Source organism: Emydura macquarii, unplaced genomic scaffold (genome assembly GCF_026122565.2).
Source record: "Emydura macquarii macquarii isolate MOO-44397 ecotype Brisbane River unplaced genomic scaffold, CSIRO-AGI_Emac_v2 contig_2676, whole genome shotgun sequence".
Lineage (NCBI taxonomy): Eukaryota > Metazoa > Chordata > Testudines > Chelidae > Emydura > Emydura macquarii.
The window spans coordinates 15,437,957-15,458,732 of record NW_027132813.1 but is presented as its reverse complement, the minus strand read 5'-3'; the positions used below and the strand labels follow the sequence as shown (position 1 = coordinate 15,458,732).

Sequence of the window (20,776 nt, the reverse complement as noted above, 5' to 3'; positions counted from 1 at the left end):
ATATCAGAAAACTGAACTTTTTATCTCAGGGAGAAAATAAACAACATGTTGACAGAAGCAGAAGCTATTTTCTGGACTAAAATTGGTTGTTTACCTGCAGCCATACTTATGGAAAAATGCTTAAGTTTCTAGCTTGCTTGAAATACATAAACCCAAATTTAATAAGCATGGACATTTCAAGAAAATCCACCTGATAAGATATTGTTTTATACCTGACAATTTAACATAAAGCAATATGATTTGTATCTAATTTATACTGCAATATAAAAGTGCTCTCAATCTAGTTACAATTCATCAGAAAGTATACTGCTCATGTTTCTTCTCCATATCAAAGGTGACTTCAGTTACTAAATAGCCACAGAGGATTTATAAAATTAAATGCACAACACACACACATACATGGGTATGTATGCTATGCTGTATCTTGATTATTATAAGAGGCCAACACTTCAGAATATATTAAATTTAGATTTGCAACACTGCCCTTCTTTGTGAGGAGAAAAAACACACTGGTAGAGGGTAACAGTCTACGTCTGATGTTAGCAATATCAGATATGGATGTCGTCTGAGTCTTCCAATAAAGAAGTCAACTGCCTTCCTTGTCTTGCTCTAGGAAGGAGTCAGTGGGCAGGACATTATGAGACAGAGAAATGCTTGATAAACTGGTTAGCTCATCTGTCCATTAGAAGACACTGTGGGAGTTGTCTACAGCTGTTTATATGTACTGAATTTCTAGTGTTCAGAAGGAAATCCAAGAAGATAAAATTAGTAGTGAACATTTCCATGGCTAATAGTAGTAAGCATAAAAATAGCTTTCAAATATTGACACACACAGTCTTGGTAGTATAAATATTTTAGGGACAAGAGTTTGGGATGACCACCTAAACCCTGTATGAGTTAATTAAATTTCCTGAAGTTTCCATCTACACTGATCATGCTCCAGTTCAAAGATGAGCACTACTTTCCCAGCAATTCCTCCTCCAAGTTGTCGGGGGCTGCCTTCACACTGGGCACAGGAATAGAGTCAGGAAAATGTCTCTATTGTGCTCTCAATACTCTCCCTATTGGCAACTAGGTAGACTGGAGGAGGAGGAGGGGGAGACCACTTCATTTGAATGCACTAAGGTGAGCAGGGGGGAATGGGTGAGAAAAGGGAGGGGCAGTTAAGTGGGACAGATGCTTCTTTGAGAAGGAGAGGGGACAGGCTGGGGGATAGCAGCAATAAACAAGAGGAAGAGGGACAGGTCTGGGGGAAGCAGTGAGTTCTGCAGCTACTGGAGTTCACACCCCTCCAGAACCTAGAATTGAACCAAAGATTCTTGAGTTCCACTCTTCTGCTATCTAGCAAATAATTGTGAAACCCATTATGCAAAATATGTGTTGGTCCACACAGAGAATAACTACCATTTACTCCATCAACTCATGTGATAGAGATCTGTGCTGTGCGTATAAATGTTCCATCCCTGCTGATGACTCATGTGGGAGTCAACATGGTTCCACAGAATGACATTTCTGTTTTTCAGTTTGATTTTAAGAAATTAGGAAATTACATTTTAACAATTAAATTGAGAATACTAAGGTCTAAGCACTCAAAAATTAGGAAATGCCAGATTTAAGGTTTTCTTTGCAACTTTCATTTGGCCCTATTTGTGCATATGCATTTTGATAGTCTTTAATGACATGACAACATAGAAGTTTTTCCACAGTACTCCTGCCCCATTCAGTGCATAGGATGGAGAGTATTCAGAGAGTGAATGATGGTTGTGTTTAACAAATGATGTTGTCTGTAGGATCCCTGCCTCATTTATTGCAGAATTTGGAAGGTCTGCAGTAAGTAAGGCAGAGACTGGAGGAAGAGTAAGGAGTCTCTCATGGTTAAGGCAGGTGAAACATGTTTTCCTATTCCTGCTTCATCAACAGTATTATCTGAGCCTGAGCAAATCACTTAAACCAGAATTTTGGCAGGTGGCTTCCAACTTTTTCTCATTTTCTGGGTACCAAACTTTGGACAGTGGGACCTGGTATGCAGAAGTGATAAGCACTAAGAGCTGCAACTGAAGTCAATTGGAGCTCTGTTTTGAGCCTATTGAGTGCTACAAAAATGAACTTTTAAAATGCATTTTGAAAAATCAGGCCATAGGTGTCTCAAATTAGACATAAAAAATTAATGGACACTTCTGATTATTTTGGACTTAATCTCTGTGCCTCTGTTTCCCTATCTGTAAAATGGGATAATACCATCTAATCTCAAAAGGGACATTGTGATGATAAATTAATTAATGATTGTAAAGTGCTCAGATATTACAGTGATGAATGTCAAAGGAAAAACCCATAAAGACATTAATGCTGTATTCTGTATATGATAAATTGAGATAATTAATATACTGATCTATAGGATAAGAGTGCCCCAACATTAGTAGGGAGAGAATATACAAATAAGAGAAGAGAAGAGAAACCCGTACTTAATATGCATTAGATATAGTGGCATCAGTATAACGTATTATAAAATTGGTATCTCAGCATGTGTGCTTGAGAGGAAAGAGATGGCGCCCTTGGGAGGTGCCAGGATGATGGCCACTGGCGATGGTGATGAGGAAGATAATGGCTAACATTTCTCATTGTTCTACAAGGGATGGTGTGAGTATATGGATGTTCTAATGTACATTCTGTATTATCTCTATTTACCTTGTTGGGTTAGAAAGTCTGCTAACTGTATTAATAAAACGCTACAAATACAGAAGAATTTTCCTAAGTGTGAGCATTGCAACTGTGCACATCGGGGGTCCCAACTGAAGAGGAATTTTAATAATACTTGGCCTGATCTTGGGACAAGAACCCATCAAACCTCAGCGTGTTAACTGGGAAATCTTAAGTAATCAATATAATTAATATACAATCCACAGATCAGGTAACAGTGGTGAAGAACTTTAAAGGTTACCTGAGGTCCCCTAGTGGGCTGATTTTCTCTGGATCAACTTGTCATTGGGATACACAGGTAGACCTGGATCGCTTGTCTCCTTAAGTGAGCTACAACAACTGACAAATACTTCATGAATACTCTCAGTGCTATGGAAAAACTAAAGGGCAGGAACCCGTACTGGTAGTCAGATCTTCCAACTAGGAATCTGACTTATTTCCTGTGAGTCAGATGCATGGAGATATGAAAATAGGCAACTTGAAGATTGAGAGCCAGGAACCAGTTTTGAGGATCTTAGAAGGGAATTATTGAAGCCAAAGTCATTATCCTGAACCTGAAATGACTGATGGACCTGTTGAGACATTGAAGGTCCAGAATGGGATACAAACCCCTTATCTTCCTTAGAACAACAAAATAACTGGAATAAAAATCCTTGCCCCTGAACTCTAGGGGCACCTTTTCCATTGTTCTGAGATGCAGGAGAGAATCCATCAATAGCATCTTGTAAGAGGGGTCCTTGAAAAGAAATGGGGAAGTGGGTGGGGTTTAGGAATGGACTGCAAAACCCACTGCTGACAATCTCTCATACCCACTGGTCTGTGGTAATTCTACTTCAGGTTTCCAAAAAAAGGAAAGGTGGTCGCCAAAATGGAAGAGGGAGGAGGAAATCCTATGAAGTTCTGCCAAGCTCTCAGTGGGGTGAAAAATGCTGTTGAGAAGACAGAGTGCACTGTACCAAAGGAAAAGATGGTGGGTCATCTGTGTTTGAAACTCTGCTTCTGTCTCAGTGGTTCCAAAGCTCTGTGGGTTATAAAAGTATGGAACAGAGGGACCCTGTCTGAAGTATATCTGATTTGCTTTCTCCTTAGGGCTGGAGTGTACTAGCCCAGAGAATGCAAAGTGCTTTTTCCTTTAATGAATGCAGGGCCCTGTTGCAATTTGAATTGAAGAGGTTGCAGCCCTCAAATGGATGATTCTCTATTGCAGTTTGGACCTCCCCAGACAATCTCAATGACTGCAGCCAGGAAGATCGTCACATCACCATTGATGTAACTATGGTGCATATAGATGTATCAGACACATCCAAAACAGCCTGCAGGGAAATTCTACACATCAACTATACCTTTAGCATGATAGATATTAATTCTTCCCAGTGCTCCCGCAGGAGTCTTTCCATAAATTGAGACAACTTGTCTGAGTGAAGATAGTCATATTTAGCCAGTCCCACCTTGTGGTAGGAATACGTATCTACAGATTGGATTTTTTTCAGCAGAGAAGTGTACTACTCTGCCAGTCTCTCAGGTAATTTTCCCTTGGTTGTTTCAGTAGGCCCTTGCTACTTGATTTTTTCCTCAACAGCTGCTACAAGTGATCCTCAGATGTGAATAGAAGTGCTTGAAGCCCTTTGGAGGAACTTTGTACTGTCTGTCTATCTGCCATCTTGAAAGTGGCAGGTATTGATGCTAGAATGTGCCACAAGTCCTTTACAGGCTCCGACAATCACCTGTTAATAGATTTAGGGAGTGTACCAGTCATGGAAAGGTGGAGAATGTCTAGCAGCTTGTGCATGACTTCTCTTGCACTACTTCCAGAGGGGGGTCACAGTGTGTTTCATCATAACTTGGAACATCTTAAAGTTAGCTGTCAGACAACGTGTAGAGAGACTGACTTCTTCACTGGGGGGAGATGATGATATTGTCTCTGAGATCAATTGATTCACTCCCTGTCTGTTAATTCTCCTCATTCTCAGGGGAAAGAGGATGTAACCCTAGATGGGAAGGGGTAAGAGGATGTTGTCTTGTGGGCACACAGCTGCATACCCGAGGGCTCCACGTAGGCCCATGACTGATAAGCACATGGATACTGGACTTGTGGATACGCAGGAGGACGCAGCAGGCCTGTTCCCTGTGAGACTCATGCCTTCTGTTCAAAAGTGATCTCTGGAGTCTCTCCCATGGAGGCAAAGGGGGATGAATTTTACTATGTCCCAATGGAGAAGATGAAAAGGAACACATCTCCTCGTATACTGGGGCTACCCTTTCTGGTGTGGCAGGGCAATCCTGAATCCCTTCCTTGTACGTAGAGAAAGCAGATGGTACCAATATCTCAATTGCTGTAAGATACAACTTATTGATATAAAAATGTTTTTGGATCTCAAAGATGATTTTCTGTTACTGTAGAAAGAACAGAAGCTATTTGAGTGACAGGAAGTCTATCGTACTTTGCAGATAATATTGGGGAAATATTTGAAATCTCCATTCTTATATTAAAATTATATTGTGTATAAACATTCCATATCACATGCAGTTAAAAAAACTCTTACTGAGGAGAGAGTTGTCAGAGACCAGATGTAACAAAAGACAATTTTTGCAAGAGAAACAAATTTAAAGAAATTATTTAAATAATCATTGATTTGAAATGCTTACTTTAGCCATCATGTTAGTATAATGAATATGCTATAAAACTTAGGAAAGTTTTACTGAAACTCAGTTACTCAGATACACTAGCCAATTTTCTAAAGGGAAGAACTTGGCCTATTTTTCCTCCTTACAAGCCACCTGGCATAAATTCACATTATAGACTAACTGGCATGTAAAAGTTCATTTTAATAAGTAAAGCAATTCCAGATCCAGAAGTATCAAAAAAGCCTTCAAATTCACAAACTTATAGTAGTTTTCATATGCCAATAGCTTCACACTGAACTGAAACAAGGGAAAAAAATGGTTTTCAGGCTTAAGATTTTACATAGCAAGTTCCAGTCCAAAACAAAATGTTATGATTTAAGTTATAAACCTCAGAAAATAAAGTTTTATAATGGAAACTGACACAAACTCAACTGTAGCAACACATTGGTGTTTCTTAATTCACGAGTTCTGTAATTGCCAATTTATAGGAAATTCAGCCAAATGACATCAAGGAAAGAAATAAAACATCTATTCTTTAAAGTTTATTACCCTTGTTAAAAGCAATTTTTTATTATTTTTATCACCCATTTATTATCACCAATTTTATTTCTTTCCTGACTAGAAGGGTAGCAAAACAGCTCCCTTTGCATCTGACTCCACTGCTTTTTCATGATTGAACTGGCATGGGTAGCATATTCTAGAAAGATGTATACAAGTATGTGCTCCACCTGCATGTTTACTTCCTCCTTCTTCTGAGATCCAAAATACTTCAATATCAAACTGTCGTGATTAGAGTTATATTATTATATTACAATAAATTAAGTTCTGAATTAAAATAAACTATCAAGAGGTAAACAAACATGAATTTTTATTGGTACCTGTCAAGAACACTCAGCTAATATTACATCCACAGTATATATTTTTAATTAGTTACCATGCTTACACAGCTCCCGCATCCCCTGGTTTGATTTCTCTACTACATTTTTATTCACCCTCCAAATGCTCTCTTGCTCCAGTGCCCACAATGACAAACACTTCAGGTGGCAGACTGCCATTCCAGAGAAGGGCCTCTCTATTGTATAACCCACTGTTCTAGCTCAGTGATGCTCGGTCAATCAAACCCCACTCCCTCAAGGCTTTATGTCTCCATAGTGCAACCGCTTTGCCAGTGACTCCTTGCCAGTTTGTCAAGACCCAGAAGTTTGCTGATACTCTTTTTATAATTCTTAATCTGACAGTGTTACTTGGAAGTGAACAGCAATTTAAAAATATGGCAGGCTCTATATGACTGCCCCCTACTGTGTTCAGCCATTGTGCCAGTAAAATGTACATAAGTGATAAATGAAGGCAATCAGCTCAAGAGAAAAAGATCAAAATCATGGACACTAATCTTAGAGCAAACAGACAAAGAAACAAACACTCAAGCAGAGGGTCTTCTGTTTTGTTTGCATTAAAAAAAAGGGGGGGCAAACCCAAATTCACCTTTGTGGGTAAAATGATACACATTTTTAGCAACTCTCTCTCCCCCCGCGTTTGGTGTGAAAAACCAAAACCAAACAAAAATCCTCAAGTGACTTCATGGATCTTATATTTTTTTTTCCAAGTTTCATTTCAGACAACTGATCAAACTATTCTTACCTCTTTATACATTATTCTTATTTGAAAAATAAACAAAGTTAAACTAGTTTTGTATCGGAGACTGAAGAATTGTCTGTATTTGTATCTGTAATTGTCTAAATGTTACACAAAAGAACAGCTAAAATATTTTAAATTTCAGTTCTAAAAGTAAAGAAAAAAAAAGTTTTTTTTTTGGTAAATTAATTTACCTACATTTTGTCTCCATTGTTTTTAAGATCTACCCAAACAGGAAAGGTATATTATGAAACTAAAACAACAGACTTTTGATAGAAAGCCATCTTGGGTATGAGTATTGGGTATTTTTTGAGTACCACTGGAAACAGTTATGGAGAATGCTCTGGGACATGTTTAACCCCTTGACCTTTGCTCAGGACTTATTTTGGTGTCAGAGTTTTCAATAGCCAGAATGAAGGAAGGAAAGGAACTAAGTTAGTCATAGAGAAAACCAGAGCCGTGGAAAGGAATGAGTATGTGAAAAAGTTGAAAGAAGAAATTCTTTTGCATTACTGAACAGGTGAGACAGAATAAACCATCTTTATGCACTGTAAACAGCAAGTCCAGGACCATATCCTGGCTTTAGAAACACAAACAATTGAGCATCTAAAGCAAAAATATAGTCCAATGAATTTTATGAACTGGTGAATCTCAGATAATGTAAATTGAATTTTATCAGAACTACGAAGTATGTAACAAATTTAATTTGTCTACTCCTCTACCTAATTCAGAAAACAACAATAAAATACCTCCAAGCCTCCCCAACCAAAACCATATTATATTTACAACCACATTTCAGGTTTAAGCGAAACAGGTTTACCAATCAAGACGAAATTCCTAGCAGGAATGAAGGGAGTTCTGTGGTTTGTTTTATTGACATTCCATCCTCACCAATAAACACGACATGGTGAGGATTTGTGTGTTTCACGCTGCATTGTATGCCACCACTAGGTCAGATGCAGCTTTGAGAATACTGCAATGGGTAAGAATTGATTGTAGTGAAGTTAATCGGAATCATTTCCTTGCAAATGGAAACCAGGGAAGCTGTTTTTCCATTCAAGCCATCTCCTGTTAAAGAGATACATTGGCAACAAATTCTCAGGACAGCATAAAATCATGCTAGTGCACAGAAAGAATTACCCTTCCAGTATGAGTTGTCTCTCCTAGTTAAGAACTGATTCACATAAATATTGTGCTAGGAAAGGAAAGCATGTATTGTAGCTACTGTACCATATTAAGCATCTGAATACAGTATTGGGTGAAGTTTTCTAGCATTGTTGCTCTCATGCACAAGAAAAATAATAAAAACTAATTAAACAAATTAAAATAGATCCCTTATAGTTTAAAAAGTGAATTGTCAATTGCTGATGTTCATACTATACATACAAACAATCCTTGCCAGTGATTTTAGCAGTTCACTTAGAAGTCAATATATTTTTAGGTTGAAGTCCTATCTAATGCACTGATATCTACACTGCAGATGTAAGCACACTTCTCAGCATGGGTAGACAGACATGCATTAGCTTGCTTGAACTCAGGCACTAAAAATAGCAGCGTAGTAGAGGTAGCACACCTGAGTATAATCACACAAGATCCCATGGATACGTACTCAGGCAGCCAGGCCAACCCATTGCCTGTGCCACACTCAGCTACACTGCTATTTTTAGCAGGCTAGCTCAAGCAGAGCTAGCACATATCTGTCTACCTATACTGGAAACCACTCTCCCAGCTGCAGTATAGAAAAATACAGATTCTCTCTACCTTAGGTGCCCTCTGCAAAAAAACAGAATAGACTTCCCTACCTCATGGGAGCATTACAAGGATAAATACACTGAAGATCATGAGGCACTCAGGTCCCACATTGATGGGATGGCATTTAAATACATTAGATAGATACACTTAAAAAACAAACCCTTTTTGTACCAATTGACATGTACATTTTAAAAAGTGGCAGGTTTTTTATCATTACTGCATGATTTGCCATAGGAAAGAAAAAACAACAATAAGTGTATTCAGGGTCCAATCCCACAAACACTCAAGACATCAATAGTTCTACACATGTGAGCAGAATTACTCATGAGCAGAAGTGTTTGCCTGCTAGCCTAGTATTATGATTATTTATGACACTGAAAGCTTACCAAAATGGGATTTAAAAAAAAAAAAAAAAAAAAAGAACTTTTTCAATTCCATGTCCAGTTTTAGTAGCAAGCTGTGAGTGGCCTCTACTGGCTGACCAAAGGCTACATAAGTCACTAAATTCTTGTTATGTATTATGACTGCAGTAGCATTAGGGGTCTGAGGGAATACTAATGTAAAGAATATAAGTCTACAATGCAATATAAAACATCACATACAGTGACTAAGTTCAAAAGCCAAAGAGATTACTGAAACCGTGAATACAAAATATCTGTATAATACTGAAAATAATAATTTTAAACAAAAGAAGTGTTTCCATTAAAAAAACTGTTTTTTTGTGAAAATCTCAAAATATATACTGTATATATATGCGGTAGTCTATTTTCCTATTGTCAAGTAGAGAATTTAATAGGGTAAATTCTAATTAGCTCTAATGGCAGTTACACCACACATCCTGATTACTTTGAAACTTTAATAACTTGCTTACATGTAAAGACTGAGTTATTTCAATTACTCATATTAGTACTTTCCTATAATGGTTCTGAAAAGTATAATAAAGAAAGCGTGTTATGTCTCTGGTTTCACAGAAATTCAAAAGACCACTTTACTAACCCTTTTCACAAACAAGTGTAATGATCAACACTTTTTTCACTTTCAAAATAATACACAATGTAGGTACAACCTGTTAAGACTTTGACAGAAAAACAATCTAAAATGTGCTTAAACTATAACTATTCAAACATATATAAATTATTTACAAAGTTCTTATTTTGTTAACTCCTATATAAAGCTAACTTTACAAGATATAGAAATTGGTTATAATACAATGTTAATATGGTGGAATCTAAGTCACCTATAGCACAGTTTATGATAAATGTTATCAGTTTATTCTGTAATAGTAATTAAACAGATAATATACAATGAAACTTTTTAAAAATAAAAATGTTAAAACCACTAGAGAGAAAGTAATTTTCTACTTAGCCTTTTTTTCAGTATAGGATTATGTACCTGATTTCAACATTCTCCCACATTTTAATTGCACCCTATTAAAAAGGATTATTGTCAAACATAAATGACTAATGATGGCAAAAGGTGACTGCTTTCATAAGTAGTATTATTATGTCCACATGTAACACAGTATTCCATGATATTTCCAGTCTTATTTCAGAATTTGACCTCATTTCAGAATTCAGTCCCATTATCTTGCCTGCTCACAATTGTTCACAGGGTTATCTAGCTGACATGTAAGATAACCCTCCATCTCACTAGACACCACTGGGATATGACATGCTGACCCACAGTAAGCCCTGATTATTAGGCTGAAATATATACCATATAAAATGGAGCTTCCAGCCAAAGAATTTGTTTTAAATCATTCATCTTACTTGCACGTTAAAAATCATTTTAAGTATGCTGTCACGAGCTGCTCCTTCCTGTTGGATAACTTCAGTAGTATTGGTTATAAGAAAACAATTTTTGCTCATCTCAGATGAAATTCATGCTTGCACAAGCCTTTAAACTGAATTCTGAGGGCTCAAGTTGAACTTCAAGTATAGACCTTGTAAATTTCAACTTCTATTAATAGTTTTGTACTTGAACCAGGTCTTATGTATCTTGATCTTGTTCTCCCTTGTGCTTGATTACTTTACTCCAAAGCTTACATAAATAAGAGTAGGCAGAAGTTTATCTGCATTTGACATTTAATTTCTCATGTGAAGTCATAATTCTTTTAGTGACAACATAATTATTTCCTCATCTCCAAATTTAATGTCAGGAGCGAAATACTGTGATTTCCAGGGAGGAAAAAGCAGTAAGTTCAGTCCTAAACTTTTCAGAAAATACTTAGGTCATGCTTGACTCAAAACTTAAGGTACCTCCACACACAGACACAAAAAGTGGCTTAGTAATAAATAAAGTAAAATACATTTTAAAATACACAGTATGATTATTTTTCAAGAAAACATTCTCAAACTTTTCCATAATGTGGTCTTCAAATATTATGTCTAAATAATTCATGAATTCTATTACTGACAAAATGGAAATAAATAGGTAATAATATCAACGATTCTGAAAAGGTATTTTTGCATGAGTGACATTACTGTAAAAAGGAGATTGGCTTGCTAGGCTTACTAGTGATCCCATCCTGGGATATCAGCACTTAGATAAGGCAGTAGGTGCACTTGAGAATATCTAACACAGTAGTTCCCAACCTTTTTGGCTCAAGGGCCACAGATATTATTGTTACAACCCTGAAAGGCCACCAGTTTCTGCCAACAGACCTCCCTCTGTTGCCCCACTGCAGCCAGATAGGAGTTCAGTGAGGAGGCTGCCTCCCTCCTCACTGATATCCCATCCCTCTATCTTGTTCTGAACTCATGGCTTATCAGTGAGTGTGCTTCAAGGTTTTATTTGTTGTATAAGCCCTCTATAACGTTCAGTAGCAGTAGCTTCCTCAAGAGACATCCAATGGCTCTTTTGGTAATTGATACTGGTGATATTTTAAATTGCTAGATGTCCCAAGTTAGCATCTTTAAGGGAAAGATGGAAGGCCTGCACATTAGGAATTCAACACCTTTGATGTCTGCTACACACCTCTGGCCACTTTCAAGGCAAGACTGAAGACTTGTATTTTATTTTATGTATATTGTTGCTGCTTTGTGTTTTAGGTTTATAGCTATTGGGGTGAAAAGTAGGGTTTTTTCCCCCCCCATGATGTAGTCATATATGCTTCTGTCTATTATAAGAGGTTTAAAATGAACCTTCTCTTCATATTGTTTTATATTTGCCATCCTACTTTATGTGAAATTGAATCAGTAGTAAATAATTGGGGGGGGGGGGGGGGGGGGGGGGGGGGGGAAGGAAAAAAAACTGGTATCTGAGACAAGGAATAAAGCAGAAACTTCTAGATAATTCCCAGTCTTTGGAATTCAGTTTATTCATTAAAGTATCAGGCTAAATACTTAGGAGTTTATGTAAGTGATGTATATAAAATATGTTCTGGTTGCTGTTCTATGTTCTATTATGAAATTGTGGGGTTATATATTTTCTAGGGTGCCTTCAAGATGTAATTTCCCCTTTTAGTGGGCACAGAATGCTTCCCCAAACTTAAAAGTAACATACATTTGTTTGTAGAAAATCACTGATTGTCATCAAGACAAAAAGATTTGATTCAAGCAGTAAACATACTTTCCCCGGCTTATTTTTAGGATTCTGAAGTACACTGAGACAACTAACTGAGGCAGAGAAATGTTAAATGCTTTCTCTGTAGCTTCACAAAGGACTGATACTATCTTTTTTTTTCCTACTAAAGATACTTATATTTTAAACAAGGCCTAGCAGAAAAATAAGTTGCAGGTTTTTTAAATGATTAGTGAAATGACCCTATGTGTCTTCAGAGAAGAAATTGGAGATATAGAGGTTTCTTTCTTTTAATAAACGCCTTGCACAGCAACTCCTAAGATCCTCATTTGGTGTAAATTGTCATAGCTCCACTGAAGTCCACGGAAGTCAATGGATCTATGACAATTTACAATAGGTGAGGATCTGGACCCTAATGCACAGGATCTCCTTTTCCTTTTCCTAAGCATTTGGAGCAGGTTTCCTCAAATACCAATAGTAAACCCTGTGGATAGTGATTTATTGAATAGTTAAGAGAATGAGATTGAAGGAAGTAGGATTGGGGGTAGGGAGAGGAGAAGCCCACAAACCACCATTTTAATGGTACTATAAGGTTTTTACTAACCCAGCAAAATCTTTGAAAAGTGAATGAGTAGGATGGAAAAAAACTACAGAGAATGGAACAATATGGTGTCACTAATATTTTGTAAATTACTTGTTTGCTGAGCAGGAACCTCTATGGCTTACAAGGTAGATTTGATGAAGATGGGAAATGGCTACTGCCCTTTATAACCATTACAATCTTCATACTTCACTAAAAGTAAAACAGATCACTCAAAACTGATCCTGTGCTAGAAGGTCTAAAAATTCCACAGTTTCAAAAAGAGTGGACATGTTATTTTTGGGGTGATGGGAAGAACAGAGCTATGATGTTTTACAGAGTGTCCCTAACTCTACTAGGTGACAGGAGTCTTAAACCAAAGACAAAGATTAGTAGAAAGAAACATAGTATAAAATATAATTCCTTTGAGAACATATACTGACAACAGCTTTCTACAGCACTGTCTCAGAAACTAGCCAGTGAACTTAAATACATATGAAAGCTACACACCATGACTATATTTCTTCTAAAAATATTTGAAATATTCAGCTATAAAAACCTGATTTAACAGTATCACTATTCATTTAAGAATTGTTTATGTTAAATATCCAAAAGCTAAAAATTGAATTTGTCATAATATATACAAAAATGCACTTATTCAAGCAGCAGTACTTTGTTTCTTAAACTTTGTGATTTAGGAACAGCAATAAAACATGTCAATGAACATTATTCAATTCCCAAATCAGATAAACTATGTGGCAATCTGAAATCCTTATGCAGGTCCTTGGAGTGGAGAGTATATTAGCATTGCTACTAAAACCTGTCCATCTTGCCAGCTGTCAGAGAAGTGACTTGACAGTTCCAAATCACTGTAACTCATGCAACAAGGCAAGCTTATTTCACACCAGAAATCAAATTCGGATTCCACCTGCCTCTCCTTTTCATTAAATTGTTCATGGACGTAGCAGCATGATAAAATACCTAGAAAACATATCATGCCAAATGCAAGCACTTCATTGCTGAGACCCACCTGACATGACACATCTACACAAACACAATATAACAAAAAAGTTGTACTCACCACATTTCCAGTTAACAAAAATAGTTCAGTATATTTTCAAACCCGCATTAGTTTATTCTTAGCATAAAAGTAAATACTCTAAATATTACTCTAACCACAGCTAATGTATATGCTACATCTGATCAAATATCCCTTTTTAAAATTGATCAGTCTAATACAAAATCAGAGTATGTAAGAAAACAATGAGGAACTCATTTTATGGTTACACTTCACATCATATGGCACTATTTGATCTGGACATAGCAACAAAATGAGGACAGACACAAAGACAGATTTTAAGCAGCACTCTGCAACTTTTTTTAAACTTAAAAGTGAACAGGTAACACCCCTTCCCATACTCTCCTATACGGGGCATTTGAGGGTAAGCGTACACAGCAAAAAAAAATCCTGCATCAGCAAGTTTCAGAGCCCAGGTCAACTGACTTGGGCTTGTAAAGCCTACGCTATGCAGCTAAAAATAGCAGAATAGACTTTATCGCTTTGCCTGAGGCCCAAGATCTGAGAATCTTCTCCATGGCCAGTCACAGAGCCCAGGCTCCGCTCGAATGTCTACACTTCTATTTTTAGCCCCATAGTGCAAACCCCACAAGCCTGAGTCAGTTGACCCAGGCTCTGAGACTCACTACCACATTTTTGTGTGTGTGGCTATATAGACATTCCCTTAAGTGGTTCCAGTGCACCGTTTACAGGGCTCTTATTACCATATAACCCTTCAGCCTACTTCCCCAGAACTCAGCTCACTCTGCATTCTATCACATCTCCCCAGGGAGTGGGACAGAGGGTGCAGAAGTGTGGGAACCTCAGCCCGGGAGGGTCTGAAGGTCTCTCCTGATTCCATGAGCCCAAGGCCCATCTTCAAAATCCCAAGTCTTCACTACTGGGAACCCTTCATTTTATTCTTTTAACTGCACTGGAAAACAGCTGCAAGTTTCAATGAATTAACAGCTCAACCAAATAGCTCAGTTACGTATTAAGAGCATTCCTACTTAACCCACTATGGCTTGAAGGTGCTGCAAGGAAGGTGAAAAACTCCCTGGTCCTCTGCCAGCTGGCCCATGGCCCATCCTTTCCTGACCCACAAATGGGTGATTGGGTAGAGATGCAGCATCTGCCATGCCAGACTCCCACTATTAGTTTAGAGTGGGTAGGGCAGGGCTGTTGGAACAGAGCCGAAAGAGGCTCCACATGGCCTTTGCTCCAGGTTAAATCCCTGGAGCTGGGGGATGTGGGCCAATGAGCACCTCTGTGTCCCAACTGGCCAACAGGTTCCAGAGAGTCCAACTGGAAGTGAGAAGTTACCTGGTATCCCTCAGTGAATGTCTCCCTCCCTCCCTGCTAGGTATGTCTCCTTTCACTGCTGGCCCCACCAAGTTCTCCCACCCATGGAGGCAGGTGGGTGGCATTTTAGCACTGTAACAGCTACATAGTTAATAGATAATGACATAATTTTGCTCGGATTTAGTTACCTGAAATTACACAGCAGATAACAGATTTGTTTCAAATAAGAGCTTTAATTTCATATTCAATTAGTAAATTATGTAATGAATTATAATACTGAAATTTTGGTTCAAATCTATGATACTACATTAGTATAACCCACTCCAACTGCTACATAATTTTTTTATGTGAGCTTCACTTATTTTACAAGATATTAATTTTAAAACAAAAATTAGCCAGATCTGATATTTTAAAAACAAAAAGTAACCCACCAAAAATACACTGAACAAACATTACTTTTCGCTCTTCTACATAGTTTTAGAAAAAGGGCCAGATCCTGAGCTGACATAAAGCAGCATATCACTATTTAATTCAATAGCGCTGCAATGATTACACTAGCTGAAATATGGGTCCAAAATGTAAATGCATGCACACTATATATTTACAGTAGAGCAAACTTGAAATTAGTTTGATACAGAAGTTCTATGTCTCAGAACATGCAACAATAACTATTGTTTTCTTCTGTATTGTTAAACTGTAACCTTCACGCTGAAGAGCTTAGTTATTCCACGGTGAAAGAGTCATTGATTTTAAATCTAAGAATGGTTTGCATTTTAAAAATAATATATATTTTTGAACTATTAATATCTTCTGGCTCTGTCAGCAAGACTGTAGCAGACTGACTACTAGATATTTTAAAAGGGTAACTGCCACATTGTTCCCTTGGTACTACACAATGGCAGGTCAAACTTTTGTTCCTCTTGTCCTACAAACAATTTTCAAGCCAACGCTCAATAAATAAATTTGGTCTCAGCACTCCCAATAAGGGCTGCACAATCCCCTCAGTAGCAGACCTATGATAAATGGACTTATTTTCCCAAATCAAACACTTGAATTTAAATTCAGATGAGTTAATGCAAAGGTCAACATTGTAATCAGTTCTTTTGATCTTTATAGAATTTCTGGAGTAATACATAATAAATCTGAAACAAGGCAATTTGCAGCTCTGTATGTGTGGCTGGTAATAAAAATCTTAACGATTAGAGCCTTTATGTACTTAGGGAACGTTTTATAGTAATAGCTATAGTGAGAGCCTCAATGCATGGGGAATGATGGCAATAGATAACACTGAAAGACATGATTGCTTGATTGTTTATATAGGTTTTACAGTATGCATTTTCGTATGTATATACAAATGTAAAGATTACACATCTATAAATTAAAGCACAATTTTGCTGAAGTCTCTCACAGTTCTATAATAGTGTCTCTTTTTTGGATTTGTAACCTCAGCCAAAAACTTAGGAACTTTAAAAAAAGATCTCACATGGCAAGAAATTTTCTATTTCACAAACATTTAAATAAATTATCTGGGAGTTAAGTTCAAAGGAGAACTATACATATGTACATTTAAAATGCTTATTTGCGTGATCTGTAGGTAAGTCCTCCTTGTTCTTTTAAATGAATTACTTTTATTTAAACAATATATCTTTAAAAGTGCTGTATGGCAAGTGCTATATAATAAACCAATGTTGATTAATAGACAAAACTACTCCGATTATAGCTATCCCAATGTATGATATCGGAATGCCCATCAACATATATCAAGACTCTGAATTTAAATTTCAATTTAATTTTTTTTTTTTTTTTTTAAATTTTAAATTAGTTTGTGGTTGGCTCAACTTTAAGTGGGATGTTTCCTGACATTCATCAAACCATTGACCAAACAGATGGCCAACAGCTCAAATTCTTCATGCTGGCTAAAAGGCCTTCAAAAATAACAAATGAGATTCCCAAGCTTCTGCTGTCAGAGCATCCCTGCCCCCCATTTTGTATACAAAGTAATGTTGCATAACTCAAGATGCACATTTAAGAACATGCATTGAAAAAATGTTGCTATACATACATAATTTCTACCAAAAAAATGCAACCCCAAATTAGCACAATGGGATCCTGGACCATGACAAGGTCTCCTTGCCTAGGCACTACGGTGATACAAACAACAATAATAATTTTAGCCTGAAGAAAACATAAAAATTGCTATTGAATTATTTCAACTGATTTTTTAAAGGCAATTTGAAGCAAACCACAAACTTGACAAATCAGACATCTTAAGTGTAAAGGTTTAGATACTGGCCCCTTCCATGTCCCTTTTTTGCTGCTACTTTGTTGCAAAGGTGCCTGTAAACCTGGTTTCTATAGTTTTATGGGGATTCCTCAGGATATTGGGGAATTTCGCAGAGAGTATGTCTACACCATCTCCCCTTGCAGTTCACTAGGACATGTACCCAGTGATGGGAAAAGGGATGAAGACAGAGCTGTGTTTTCCAGAAATTTCTGGATGCTGGAGACATGAGTCAAGATGCCCTGGGGCCAAATTAGCCCCAGATTTCACATGTGCCACAGATGTATGTGCACATATATTTATGGGACCAGTAAGGACAATAAAGAGTCTGCAGACAGTCTGAGTTAGTGGGCAAGCCCAGGTACAGATAGCTTGGGGGAAGCTCAGTTGCCTTGGTATCACAAAAGAGTTCTGCTGGGGCTGAGGAGATGTCAGCAATGACTGCAACGAAGGGCCACTAATTCAGCCACAGAAGAAACAACTGAAGGTCCAGAGGCATGGAAGATCTGTAGTTCTGCACTCTGAAATGCAGTTAACTAAAGGTAAGGAAAAGAGTTTATTTTCCTGGTTTAAAAGTTTCCTATCCTCAGGCAGCATATGAGCTTGTATGTGGCAAAAATGTCAAAGGAGGAGGCTACATCATCCTTAACTGGCTATTTATCATTGAGGTTCGCAGAAGCACTATTTGCTCAAAAATAACTGAAGCATCATATGGCCTTGCTGAAGTATGCAGACATGCTCCTGGAACAAATAGGCCAAAGTTGAGGTTCAACCAAAATTAGCAATTTCAGTGCAGGGTTAATACTATACATGATCACCTTTCAGATACTCCTTCCTGCCCCAGAAATACACAGAAAGCAGGAAAACCATACCATCATATAAATGTAGGGCTGAAAGAAACCTGAAGAGGCCATCTAGTCCATCCCCCTGTGTTGAGGCAGGATTAAGTATACCTAAACCATCCCTGAAGAATGTTTGTCTAACATATTCCACAACTACAAAGATGAAGATTCCACAATTTCCCTTGGTAATCTGTTTAATTGCTTAATTATCCTTACAGTTAGAAAGTTTTCCCTAATGTCAAACCTAAATCTATCTTGCCGCAGATTAAGTCCATTACCTTCCTGGCCCACCATGGGTGGACATGGAGAATGATTGATCAGTTTTCTTCATAACAACTGTGATAAAGGCAGGCCAGAGGGCTACGAAAGGGTACTTGACGGCAGGTATGTCAGCCCGAGAATGTTGAAGACCCTTTTTCCTGCGGGCAGAGGTGAGATCCCTGCAGGTCAATTAGAGGCACCTACTCCAGGCCTATTAAAAGCTCATCTCTGCTAGAGAGAAGGGGGAAAAGACACAAGCTGCCAGAAGGCTTGGGGCAGGAGGAGAAGAGACTTCCCCAATATAGGAGACAGCATTTCTCTCCGGAAAGAGAGCAACAAAAGGGAAAAAAAAAACCAAGTACCAGCCTGGGCGAAGGGCTACTGCAGCCCCAACAAAGGAGCCAAGGCAAGATACTCTGCTGGAGCCTGGGCATTTAGACGCATCATGCCGCCCCCGCTGCCGCTTCCCCCCGCCCCCCGGGGATCGGAGGGACCTTCCTCAGGCGCAAACCAAGACCCACCCTGAACATTCTAGGATAGAGACTCTGAGGGGTGAACCAAGACTCGTCCAGTATGGGGCAGATTTATCCCAGGCCTGTCCCACCAGGGGAGACAGCCATAGCCAAGCAAGACTGAGGCGGTGTTTTGCCACACAACCTTTCACTTACTTGAGGACTGTTATCATAAACCTCCTCAGTCTTCTATTCTCTAAACTAAACAAACCCAGATTTTTCAATATTTCCTCAGAGATAATGTTTTCTAAAACTGTTAATTTTTGTTGCTCTCCAGAGGAGAGTTTGTCCATATCTTTCTTAAAGTGTGGTGCCCAACACTGTGGACAGTTGAGGCCTCAACAGTGCTGAGTGGAACAATTACCTCACATATCTTATAATAGATACTCCTGTTAATATATCCCAGAATGATATTTGCCTTTTTTGCAACAGCTTCATGGTACTGACTCATATTCAACTTGTGATCCTTTTCAGCAGTACTATTGCCTAGCCTTTAATTCCCCATTTTGTACTTATTCATCTGAATTTTCCTAAGTGTAATGCTTTGCACTTGCCTTCATTAAATTTCATCTTCTTGGTATCAGATCAATTCTCCAATTTCATTTGTAATTCTAATCTTGTCCTCCAAAGTGCTTGCAACACCTCCCATCTTCATGTCATCAGCAAATTTTATAAGTGTACTCTCTACTCCGTCCTCCAAGGCATTAATGAAAATATTGACTGGTCCCTCATCCAAGACAGACCCCTGCAAGACCTTACGTGAAATACCTCCCTCCAGCTTGGTTGACAGCAAACCACCGATTACTATACTCTTTGAGTACAGTTTTTCAACTACTTCAAATAGATCTTAGCTCATCAAAATATCAAGCTCGACTGACAAATTTGGATGACAAAGGTAAATGTGTTGACATAACAGGCTTCTGTATGGCATCTGACTTATTACAGCATGACATTCTCATTAAAAAATTAGCATGAGTCAAAATCAATACAGAACATATTAAACAGATTAAAAACTGAGATCTGAAAAACTATTTTTATGTGGGGAGTTGTCATTCAATGGAGGTGTTTCTTGTGGGGTCCTACAGAAATGGAGAGTGAAGAACCTAATCTATCTATCTTAACAAAGCTAACATCAAGAGGTAGCTTGATCACCTACATGGAGAAAAGACTTCTGATAGTAGAGTACCCTTTAATCTAGTAGACAAAGGCATAACAAGATCCAATGGTTGGAAGCTGAAGCTAGACTAATTCAAATTAAAAATAAGACACACATTTTAACAGTGAGGGCAATTAACCATTACAACACCTTAGCTAGGGATATGGTAGATTTTCTATCAATCACCAGTAGTCTTCAAATCAAGACTGAATGACTTCCTAAAAAGATTTGCTTTATCTAAGCCAGAAGTTATAGCCTTAATGCAGGAATCACTTGGTGAAATAATATGGACTATATTATGCAGGAGATGAGACTAGATGATCATAATGATCCCCTCTGACCTTAAAATCGATGAATCAATAAAACTACCAGGGACTGCACAGTCTTGAGGGCATACCCAAGGGAGGTTGTACACAAAAGAGCACTGTAAGCTTTGACATGAATGCTCTAATGGCAGGATCAGCACAAGACAAACAATGATTGGAAAGGCAAGAACTCTTGAAAGGTAAGAAAGGCATGAAGCAAGGAGAGCAAGGCCCATTTCATATACATAGTAC

General features: G+C 37.9%; 1 protein-coding gene across 7 annotated transcripts in view; it reads right to left on the bottom strand.

The window, feature by feature from the left end:
* GPATCH2 (G-patch domain containing 2) overlaps positions 1 to 20,776 on the bottom strand; it is a 195,307-nt gene that overhangs the window by 61,795 nt on the left and 112,736 nt on the right. The window contains exon 6 of one of the 7 annotated variants that reach the window (XM_067564948.1): positions 5,510 to 5,619. The exons of the other annotated variants lie outside the window; for them this stretch is intronic. Within the exon in view, the coding sequence (XP_067421049.1) occupies positions 5,518 to 5,619 (102 nt within the window). The 3' untranslated portion in view covers positions 5,510 to 5,517. Of the gene's footprint in view, positions 1 to 5,509; positions 5,620 to 20,776 lie in introns of those variants that run through there. 7 annotated transcript variants of the gene reach the window in all.